Here is a 12,563-nt window from a genome sequence, read left to right on the forward strand (position 1 = left end):
CAGGGCATGTGAAGCGTCTGGGGTAAACCATGGAAAGTTCTGTGGGGCCTGGATGTGGAAAGGGAGCTGTGGTTTTGGGCATTATTGCATGACAGCTAAAGACTGAGTGTGAACGAATGGGGCCTTTGTTGTCTTTTCCTAGCGCTACCTCGCACACATGAGGGGGGAGGGGGATGGTATTCCATATGTGGCGAGGTGATGATGGGAATGAATAAAGGCAGACAGTGTGAATTGTGTGCATGGGTATATATGTATGTGTCTGTGTGTGTATATATATGTATACATTGAGATGTATAGGTATGTATGTTTGCGTGTGTGGACGTGTATGTATATACATGTGTATGGGGGTGGGTTGGGCCATTTCTTTCATCTGTTTCCTTGCGCTACCTCGCAAATGCGGGAGACAGCGACAAAGCAAAATGAATAAATATAAATATACACATGTACGAGACCGGGTTATAGTGATGGGTGATTTGAATGCAAAGGTGAGTAATGTGGCAGTTGAGGGAATAATTGGTATGCATGGGGTGTTCAGTGTTGTAAATGGAAATGGTGAAGAGCTTGTAGATTTATGTGCTGAAAAAGGACTGATGATTGGGAATACCTGGTTTAAAAAGCGAGATATACATAAGTATACTTATGTAAGTAGGAGAGATGGCCAGAGAGCGTTATTGGATTACGTGTTAATTGACAGGCGTGCGAAAGAGAGACTTTTGGATGTTAATGTGCTGAGAGGTGCAACTGGAGGGATGTCTGATCATTATCTTGTGGAGGCTAAGGTGAAGATTAGTATGGGTTTTCAGAAAAGAGGAGTGAATGTTGGGGTGAAGAAGGTGGTGAGAGTAAGTGAGCTTGGGAAGGAGACCTGTGTGGGGAAGTACCAGGAGAGACTGTGTACAGAATGGAAAAAGGTGAGAACAATGGAAGTAAGGGGAGTGGGGGAGGAATGGGATGTATTTAGGGAATCAGTGATGGATTGCGCAAAAGATGCTTGTGGCATGAGAAGAGTGGGAGGTGGGCTGTTTAGAAAGGGTAGTGAGTGGTGGGATGAAGAAGTAAGAGTATTAGTGAAAGAGAAGAGAGAGGCATTTGGACGATGTTTGCAGGGAAAAAATGCAATTGAGTGGGAGAAGTATAAAAGAAAGAGACAGGAGGTCAAGAGAAAGGTGCAAGAGGTGAAAAAAAGGGCAAATGAGAGTTGGGGTGAGAGACTATCAGTAAATTTTAGGGAGAATAAAAAGATGTTCTGGAAGGAGGTAAATAGGGTGCGTAAGACAAGGGAGCAAATGGGAACTTCAGTGAAGGGCGTAAATGGGGAGGTGAAAACAAGTAGCGGTGATGTGAGAAGGAGATGGAATGAGTATTTTGAAGGTTTGTTGAAGGTGTCTGATGACAGAGTGGCAGATATAGGGTGTTTTGGTCGAGGTGGTGTGCAAAGTGAGAGGGTTAGGGAAAATGATTTGGTAAACAGAGAAGAGGTAGTAAAAGCTTTGCGGAAGATGAAAGCCGGCAAGGCAGCAGGTTTGGATGGTATTGCAGTGGAATTTATTAAGAAAGGGGGTGACTGTATTGTTGACTGGTTGGTAAGGTTATTTAATGTATGTATGACTCATGGTGAGGTGCCTGAGGATTGGCGGAATGCGTGCATAGTGCCATTGTACAAAGGCAAAGGGGATAAGAGTGAGTGCTCAAATTACAGAGGTATAAGTTTGTTGAGTATTCCTGGTAAATTATATGGGAGGGTATTGATTGAGAGGGTGAAGGCATGTACAGAGCATCAGATTGGGGAAGAGCAGTGCGGTTTCAGAAGTGGTAGAGGATGTGTGGATCAGGTGTTTGCTTTGAAGAATGTATGTGAGAAATACTTAGAAAAGCAAATGGATTTGTATGTAGCATTTATGGATCTGGAGAAGGCATATGATAGAGTTGATAGAGATGCTCTGTTTAAGGTATTAAGAATATATGGTGTGGGAGGCAAGTTGTTAGAAGCAGTGAAAAGTTTTTATCGAGGATGTAAGGCATGTGTACGTGTAGGAAGAGAGGAAAGTGATTGGTTCTCAGTGAATGTAGGTTTGCGGCAGGGGTGTGTGATGTCTCCATGGTTGTTTAATTTGTTTATGGATGGGGTTGTAAGGGAGGTAAATGCAAGAGTCCTGGAAAGAGGGGCAAGTATGAAGTCTGTTGGGGATGAGAGAGCTTGGGAAGTGAGTCAGTTGTTGTTCGCTGATGATACAGCGCTGGTGGCTGATTCATGTGAGAAACTGCAGAAGCTGGTGACTGAGTTTGGTAAAGTGTGTGGAAGAAGAAAGTTGAGAGTAAATGTGAATAAGAGCAAGGTTATTAGGTACAGTAGGGGTGAGGGTCAAGTCAATTGGGAGGTGAGTTTGAATGGAGAAAAACTGGAGGAAGTGAAGTGTTTTAGATATCTGGGAGTGGATCTGTCAGCGGATGGAACCATGGAAGCGGAAGTGGATCATAGGGTGGGGGAGGGGGCGAAAATTTTGGGAGCCTTGAAAAATGTGTGGAAGTCGAGAACATTATCTCGGAAAGCAAAAATGGGTATGTTTGAGGGAATAGTGGTTCCAACAATGTTGTATGGTTGCGAGGCGTGGGCTATGGATAGAGATGTGCGCAGGAGGATGGATGTGCTGGAAATGAGATGTTTGAGGACAATGTGTGGTGTGAGGTGGTTTGATCGAGTAAGTAACGTAAGGGTAAGAGAGATGTGTGGAAATAAAAAGAGCGTGGTTGAGAGAGCAGAAGAGGGTGTTTTGAAATGGTTTGGGCACATGGAGAGAATGAGTGAGGAGAGATTGACCAAGAGGATATATGTGTCGGAGGTGGAGGGAACGAGGAGAAGAGGGAGACCAAATTGGTGGTGGAAAGATGGAGTGAAAAAGATTTTGTGTGATCGGGGCCTGAACATGCAGGAGGGTGAAAGGAGGGCAAGAAATAGAGTGAATTGGAGTCATGTGGTATACTGGGGTTGACGTGCTGTCAGTGGATTGAAGCAAGGCATGTGAAGCGTCTGGGGTAAACCATGGAAAGCTGTGTAGGTATGTATATTTGCGTGTGTGGACGTGTGTATGTACATGTGTATGGGGGGGGGTTGGGCCATTTCTTTCGTCTGTTTCCTTGCGCTACCTCGCAAACGCGGGAGACAGCGACAAAGTATAAAAAAAAAAAAAAAAAAAAATACACATGTACATAATTCATACTTTCTGCCTTTATTCTTTCCTGTTGCCACCCTGCCACACATGAAATGACAACCCCCTCCCCCACACGGGCATGAGGTAGCGCTAGGAAAAGATAACAAAGGCCACAGTCGTTCACACTCTCTCTAGCTGTCATGTATAATGCACTGAAACCACAGTTCCCTTTCCACATCCAGGCCACACAAAACTTTCCATTGTTTACTCCAGACACTTCACGTGCCCTGGTTTGATCCATTGACAGCACGTCGACCCCGGTATACCACTCCAATTCACTCAGTTCCTTGCATGCCATTCACCCTCTTGCATGTTCAGGCCCTGATTGCTCAAAATCTTTTTTTCAAGCCATCCTTCCACCTCCAATGTGTTCTCCCACTTCTCCTTGTTCCCTCCACCTTTGACACATGTATCTTCTTTGTCAATCCTTCCTCACTCATTCTTTCCATGTGATCAAACCATTTCCATACACCCTCTTCTGCTTCGTCAACCACACACTTTTTATTACCACACATCTCTTTTACCCTTTCATTACTTACTCAGTTAAACTACCTCACACCACATATTGTCCTCGACATCTTATTTCCAACACATCCACCCTCCTCCACACAACCCTATCTATAGCCCTTGCCTTGCAACCATATAACATTGTTAAAACCACTATTCCTTCAAGCATACCCATTTTTGCTTTCTGAGGTGATTTTCTCGCCTTCCACACACTTTTCAATACTCCCAGAACTTTCGCCCCCTCCTCCACCCGACTCACTTCCACTTCCATAGTTCCATCCGCTGCCAAATCCACTCCCAGATAGCTAAAACACTTCATTTCCTCCAGTTTTTCTCCTTTCAAATGTACCTCCCAATTGACTTGTCCCTCAACCCTACTGTACCTAATAACCTTGCTCTTATTCACATTTAGTCTCGGCTTACTTCTTTCGAACACTGTACCAAACTCAGTCACCAGCTTCTGTAGTTTCCTTCAAAGGCTCAGTCCTCTCTTCTGAATGCTACCTTGCTAAAGCGGGAAATGGTAAATATGCATGGAGAAAAAATATTTATTTTTTTTTTTTTTTTTTTTTTTTTTTTTTTTATACTTTGTCGCTGTCTCCCGCGTTTGCGAGGTAGCGCAAGGAAACAGACGAAAGAAATGGCCCAACCCCCCCCCATACACATGTACATACACACGTCCACACACGCAAATATACATACCTACACAGCTTTCCATGGTTTACCCCAGACGCTTCACATGCCTTGATTCAATCCACTGACAGCACGTCAACCCCTGTATACCACATCGCTCCAATTCACTCTATTCCTTGCCCTCCTTTCACCCTCCTGCATGTTCAGGCCCCGATCACACAAAATCTTTTTCACTCCATCTTTCCACCTCCAATTTGGTCTCCCTCTTCTCCTCGTTCCCTCCACCTCCGACACATATATCCTCTTGGTCAATCTTTCCTCACTCATTCTCTCCATGTGCCCAAACCATTTCAAAACACCCTCTTCTGCTCTCTCAACCACGCTCTTTTTATTTCCACACATCTCTCTTACCCTTACGTTACTTACTCGATCAAACCATCTCACACCACACATTGTCCTCAAACATCTCATTTCCAGCACATCCATCCTCCTGCGCACAACTCTATCCATAGCCCACGCCTCGCAACCATACAACATTGTTGGAACCACTATTCCTTCAAACATACCCATTTTTGCTTTCCGAGATAATGTTCTCGACTTCCACACATTTTTCAAGGCTCCCAAAATTTTCGCCCCCTCCCCCACCCTATGATCCACTTCCGCTTCCATGGTTCCATCCGCTGACAGATCCACTCCCAGATATCTAAAACACTTCACTTCCTCCAGTTTTTCTCCATTCAAACTCACCTCCCAGTTGACTTGACCCTCAACCCTACTGTACCTAATAACCTTGCTCTTATTCACATTTATTATTACTATTATTATGCTTGGTCATCATTTCCCGCATCAGTGAGGTAGGACCAGGAAACAGATGAGAAAGACCCATCCACTCATATGCACACATTTTTACATATACATTCATTTTTTTATTATTTATATTTAGTTATTATTTATTATACTTTGTCGCTGTCTACCGCGTTAGCGAGGTAGCGCAAGGAAACAGACGAAAGAAAGGCCCACCACCATCCACATACACATGTATATACATACACGTCCACACACGCTCATATGCATACCTGTACATTTCAACATATACATATATATACATACACAGACATACGTTAATACACATGTACATATTTCAAACTTGCTGCCTTTATTCATTCCCATCGCCACCCAGCCACACATGAAATGACAACCTTCTCCTCCTCCTCCTCCTCTCTCTCTCTCTCTCTCTCTCTCTCTCTCTCTCTCTCTCTCTCTCTCTCTCTCACGTGCGCGAGATAGCGCTAGGAAAAGACAACAAAGGTCACATTCTTTCACACTCAGTCTCTAGCTGTCTTGTAAAATGCACCGAAACCACAGCTCCCTTTCCACATCCAGGCCCTACAAAACTTTCCATGGTTTATCCCAGACACTTCACATACCCTGGTTCAATCCATTGACGGCACGTGACCCCAGTATACCACATCGTTCCAATTTACTCTATTCCTTGGATGCCTTTCACCCTCCTGCATGTTCAGGCCCTGATCGCTCAAAATCTTTTTCACTCTACCCTTCCCCCTCCAATTTGGTCTCCCACTTCTCCTCATTCCCTTCACCTCTGACATATATCCTCTTGGTCAATCTTTCCTTACTCCTTCTCTCCATGTGACCAAACCATTTTAATACACCCTCTTCTGCTCTCTCAACCACACTCTTTATATTACCGCACATCTCTCTTACCCTTTCATTTCTTACTTGATCAAACCACCTCACACCACATATTGTCCTCAACAGTGAAAAGATTCTTATTTCCAACACATCACCCTCCTCCACACAACTCTATTTATAGCCCATGCCTTGCAACCATATAACATTGTTGGAACCACTATTCCTTCAAACATTCCCATGTTTGCTTTCCAAGATAAAGTTCTCAACTTCCACAAATTTTTCAGTGTTCCCAGAACTTTCGCCCCCTCCCCCACAATATGATTCACTTCCGCTTCCATGGTTCCATCCCCTGCCAAATCCACTCCCAGATATCTAAAACACTTCACTTCCTCCAGTTTTCCTCCATTTAAACTTACCTTGCAATTGACTTGTCCCTCAACCCTAATGTACCTAATAACCTTGCTCTTATTCACATCTGCTCTCAGCTTTCTTCTTTCACACACTACCAAACTCAGTCACCAGCTTTTGCAGTTTTTCACCCGAATCAGCCACCAGCGCTGTATCATTAGCGAACAACAACTGACTCACTTCCCAAGCTCTCTCATCCACAACAGAGTGCATACTTGCCCCTTTTTCCAAAACTCTCGCCTCTCGCATTCACCTCCCTAAGAACCCCATCCATAAACAAGTTAAACAACCATGGAGACAGCAGACACCCCTGCCACAAACCAGCATTAACTAAGAACCAATCACTGTCCTCTCTTCCTGCCCGTACACATGCCTTACATCCTCGATAAAATCTTTTCACTGGTTCTAACAACTTGCCTCCCACACCATATATTCTTAATACCTTCCACAGAGCATCACTATCAACTCTATCATATGCCTTCTCCAGATCCATAAATGCTACATACAAATCCATTTGCTTTTCTAAGTATTTCTCACATACATTCTTCAAAGCGAACACCTCATCCACACATCCTCTACCACGTCTGAAACCACGCTGCTCTTCCCCAATCTGATGCTCTGTACATGCCTTCACCCTGTCAGTCAATACCCTCCCATATAATTTCCCAGAATACTCAACAAACTTATACCTCTGTAATTTGAGCTCTCACCTTTGTCCCCTTTCCTTTTTACAGTGGCACTATGCAAGCATTCTGCCAATCCTCAGGCACCTAACCATGAGTCATACATACATTAAATAACCTTACCAACCAGTCAACAATACAGTCACCCCCTTTTTTAATAAATTCCTCTACAATACCATCCAAACCCACTGCCTTGCCAGCTTTCATTATCCGCAAAGCTTTACTACCTCTTCTCTGTTTACCAAATCCTTTTCCCTAACCCTCTCACTTTGCACACCACCTCAACCAAAACACCCTATACCTTCCACTCTTATCATCAAACACATTCAACAAACCTTCAAAATACTCACTCCATCTCCTTCTCACTTCACCACTACTTGTTATCACCTTCCCATTAGCCCCCTTCACTGATGTTCCTATTTGTTCCCTTTTCTTCTGCACTTTATTTACCTCCTTCCAAATCATCTTTTTATCCTCCCTAAAATTTAATGATACTCTCTCACCCCAACTCTCATTTGCCCTCTTTTTTACCTCTTGCACCCTTCTCTTGACCTCCTGCCTCTTTCTTTTATACATCTCCCAGTCATTTGCATTATTTCCCTGCAAAAATCGTCCAAATGCCTCTCTCTTCTCTTTCACTAATAATCTTACTTCATCCCACCACTCGCTACCCTTTCTAATCTGCCCACCTCCCATGCTTCTCATGCCACAAGCATCTTTTGCGCAGGCCATCACTGCTTCCCGAAATACATCCCATTTCTCCCCCACTCCCCTTATGTCCTTTGTTCTCACCTTTTTCCATTCTGTACTCAATCTCTCCTGGTACTTCCTCACGTAAGTCTCCTTTCCAAGCTCACTTACTCTCACTACTCTCTTCACCCCAACATTCTCTCTTCTTTTCTGAAAACCTCTACAAATCTTAACCTTTGCCTACACAAGATAATGATCAGACATCCCTCCATTTGCACCTCTCAGCACATTAACATCCTAACATCTCTCTCGCGCGCCTATCAATTAACATGTAATCCAATAACGCTCTCTGGCCATCTCTCCTACTTACATACATATACTTATGTATATCTCTTTTTAAACCATGTATTCCCAATCACCAGTCCTTTTTCAGCACATAAATGTACAAGCTCTTCACCATTTCCATTTACAACACTGAACACCCCATTTACACCAATTATTCCCTGAACTTCAACATTACTCACCTTTGCATTCAAATCACCCATCACTATAACCCGGTCTCGTGCATCAAAACTACTAACACACTCACTCAGCTGCTCCCAAAACACTTGCCTCTCATGATCTTTCTTCTCATGCCCAGGTGCATATGCACCCATCGCTCTCCATCCACTTTCAGTTTTACCCATATCAATCTAGAGTTTACTTTCTTACACATGCTCCCACATATGTCAACATATACACAAACACAGACATATACATATATACAGTTGTATATATTCATACTTGCTTGCTTTCTTCCATTTCTGGTGCTACCCCATCGCACAGGAAACAGCTTCGATACCCACTGCTCAGCGAGGCAGCGCCAGGAAAATGGATAAAAACAGCCACATTCATTCACACTGCAGCTCCCTATCCACATTCAGGCCCCAAAGACCTTTTAATGGTTTACCCCAGATGCTTCACATATTCTTTTATATTCAATTTACCCAAGGCCAATTTCACATTCACAGAAAGAGTCCATGTTGCCTAGAACCTCTTTTTAAAGGCTCTTCTGCCCAAGGCTGCATCACTTACAGCTGCTGGAAAATGTAGCCTCCTTTTGAGTGAGAAGTTCATTGATAAGACTTTACTCCCATTGATACAGCCTTGGCAAATGTGACTTTTCATTTGGGGTGTAACCTCTAGTAAGTGGAGACCAATTACTTCATGAGAGGAAATTGTCAAAGAGAGTGCAAAAAGACATACTGAGTGTGACAGATTCTGTTCTAGTAAGTGAAAAAGGGATTCCTCATATATCTGTATCTTCACTTGTCCCTGTCCTTACATACCTCCCTCACATACACCATTCCATGCATTCTTCCACCATTTCTCTCCCTCCAGTACTTCTGTGCTATATTTCTCCATGTCACAGGTGGTCTTCCTCACACATTCTATCATAGACTATTTGCATCTGTCGCTTGTTCTTTCTTACAACTTAAGAGGATGGCTAGGACTATATAGTCTCCATAACTAGTGAACTCCAGTGTCACTTTGTAGCCTTTACTGCCTCACCTTTAACAGGCCACTGGCAGAGGGCAACTCTAGTTCGGTGCTTGCATATACACTCCTTTTGAACTTCCTGTCTTGTATTCTTTCCATGTGCCCAAACCACCTCAAAGTATCATGGTTTACCGACTCAGCTGTTCCACAATCTGCTTCCTTTGCATTCATTGCCGTAACAAATCTCTCATACTCTCCTTCATTTCTTTCTTCATTCCATCAACAGGTGCTCCTTGACTTACAAGGGGGTTACATTTTGATAAAGCCATCGTAAGTTGAAAATATCGTGTCGAAAATACATTTAATACTTTTGATACTGTATATCTAACCTACCAAACATCATAGTTTAACCTAGCCTACCTTAAATCTTTTCAGAACACTAACATTTCTCATCCACAGTTATCATTTGCAGCTCTTCCTTACAAGCTTTGGCACACCATTAACCTTTACATTATGAAAATTATGATGTCTTTTGAAGTGTTTGGACCACCTATTACCTGCTGTAAACATTTGTGTATATGTAGGATATGTATATGTATATGTAGGATATGTAGGCTAAGCAGTATGTGCTTCTGTATCTGGTCTTCCATCCATGTGAAAAGTGATTTTTCAGTATCATCTGTTGGCCCAATTCTTTTCTTTGTAATGACAGTGAATTTAACCGATGCTGAAGATTTCAATGCGTCACCAATTCACTTTTTATCCTTTAAGAAGATCAAGATCATAGATTGCGAAATTCCTAATCATGAGTGATAGCCATTTCTGGCTTGCCGCCTTCATGCAGGGGAATTGTCTTTAATTTCATCTTGAGTAATTGCCTTTCTTTCCTTCTCACCAGAGGCAGGAGACACAGATGGGCATGTTGTAAACATGATGGGATGCATAAGCACAAAATAGAAATAAAACGCTGGCAACACAGTGCCCTGGAGAGTAACTGTTGTTTACACTCATGGTCATGTGGCTGACTGGAAGCTGCAGCATCACAAGAGTATCGTACTGCATATTGCTAGTCTGGGAAAAGACCAAAATTCAAAGTACTGTTTCTGCGGAATGCGTAACTCGCACCATTGTAAAGTAAAAATCATAAGTTAAACCATCTTAAGCCGGGGAGCACCTGTGGTCATATCACATGCTCCTCTCAGGTAGCTCATTTTCCTGTTGACCTTTGTAAATCACTTCATGTTCATGTTTTGGCTGCCTCAACCAGTGTCAGTAGGACTATGCTGTCCCTTAATCCTTTTTCACTTCCATACTTACGCCTTAACCTTCATTATTATGTTAAAGAACCCAGTTACCTCTACCCTGTACTGCACTTTCCCTTATCTCTCTTTTCATATCACCATATGTTGATGTTACATGTTTTACATTGTTTTCTGTCTTGTATTATTCCTTAGCAGGTAGTACATAGTCTAATTCTTGTGTGTTTCATGGCACATTTATGAATACAACTTAATTCATAAGTTTATCCAACCACATTACTTTCTGGGGTTCTCTGTCCTCCCTTTTCTTTTCCCTTAAATGTTTGTAATCCTTTCCATTTTTTGAGCATATTTCCTAATTATATGAACACTTCATTCTTTACATTCCAGTGTCAAGAAAATATATTTCCATAGACTGCATTCTTTGTTTTCCTAAGGTAAACCCAAATTTCACCCTGTATTTCAAGTTAGGCTGGACTTAGGATGGAAAAGGTATCTTTAAAGAAGTTATAACAACTTATGCAAGTCTATCAGTTAGCAAATTTTTAAAAGATTATATATTCTTATCATAAATCAATTGCAGGCTTGTCAAGAAATGGAATGAAGAACCAGGTGATTGGGAAGATGATGACCCTATAGAGCTTGTTAAGAATGGAGACCTTATTCGTCTTGAGCATGTTCCTACAGGTAGAAATCTGCATTCTCACCGTGAGCCAGCACCAGTGACTAAGCGACACCACCAGGTTACTGGATATGGAGAAGTATGTGAAATATTGCCCTGAAGTTTCATTGCCTGTAGGAAATTTTTGAGGTATAAATTTTGGGAGCCTTGAAAAATGTGTGGAAGTCGAGAACATTATCCCGGAAAGCAAAAATGGGTATGTTTGAAGGAATAGTAGTTCCAACAATGTTGTATGGTTGCGAGGCGTGGGCTATGGATAGAGTTGTGCGCAGGAGGATGGATGTGCTGGAAATGAGATGTTTGAGGACAATGTGTGGTGTGAGGTGGTTTGATCGAGTAAGTAACGTAAGGGTAAGAGAGATGTGTGGAAATAAAAAGAGCGTGGTTGAGAGAGCAGAAGAGGGTGTTTTGAAATGGTTTGGGCACATGGAGAGAATGAGTGAGGAAAGATTGACCAAGAGGATATATGTGTCGGAGGTGAAGGGAACGAGGAGAAGAGGGAGACCAAATTGGAGGTGGAAAGATGGAGTGAAAAGGATTTTGTGTGATCGGGGCCTGAACATGCAGGAGGGTGAAAGGAGGGCAAGGAATAGAGTGAATTGGAGCGATGTGGTATACAGGGGTTGACGTGCTGTCAGTGGATTGAATCAGGGCATGTGGAGCGTCCGGGGTGGGCCGTGGAGGGCTGTGTGGGTATGTATATTTGCGTGTGTGGACGTGTGTATGTACATGTGTATGGGGGGGGTTGGGCCATTTCTTTCGTCTGTTTCCTTGCGCTACCTCGCAGACGCGGGAGACAGCGACAAAGTATAAAAAAAAAAAAAAAAATAAGTATATAAGTTCACTTTCATATTTCTGCAAAAACATATTCTGCTTTCAGATAGCTTTGAATTCATTGTAACTGAAACTTAACGGGATATGAAATCTATGAATTTTCTGGAGTGATGCGTCATATGCGGAATCTTTGCCATACCTAGATAAATTTTGCAGACATTCCACAGCTATGCCATTCATATTGTGGTAACCAAGTTTGATGTAGCTTTTTAGTCAGTGAAGGTACTTGTAATGCATGTTGCATTATTGACCAATTGTCGCCCAAGGTGACTGTAAGACTGTACAATGCTGTCATCTCCCTGCTCCCACACTGTACAGCAGAATCTTTACCATTGCCGAATCATCTCCATCCACTTACACTTCAATATAACTTTTATTGGTCAACCAGTGAAACCCGAGACAGACTTCCCCAGAACTTTTTTTTAAAGGGGAAGTAAATGTTTATAGTTGTGTTACTGGAATGATAGTTTTCATACATGGTGTTTTGACAAGAAAATAGTGAAATTGGAGAAAAATGTAGCTTAGA

At 42.6% G+C, this 12,563-nt stretch overlaps 1 protein-coding gene across 3 annotated transcripts in view; it reads left to right on the top strand.

Moving 5' to 3' along the window:
• The window catches only part of tw (Protein O-mannosyl-transferase 2), a 165,883-nt gene that overhangs the window by 88,784 nt on the left and 64,536 nt on the right, over positions 1–12,563 (top strand). For all 3 annotated transcript variants that reach the window (XM_071663331.1, XM_071663330.1, XM_071663329.1), the window contains exon 12: positions 11,105–11,282. In XM_071663331.1, coding sequence (XP_071519432.1) covers positions 11,105–11,282 — 178 coding nt within the window. The remainder of the gene's footprint in view (positions 1–11,104; positions 11,283–12,563) is intronic.

The sequence above is a fragment of the Panulirus ornatus genome, chromosome 7, assembly GCF_036320965.1.
Source record: "Panulirus ornatus isolate Po-2019 chromosome 7, ASM3632096v1, whole genome shotgun sequence".
NCBI lineage: Eukaryota > Metazoa > Arthropoda > Malacostraca > Decapoda > Palinuridae > Panulirus > Panulirus ornatus.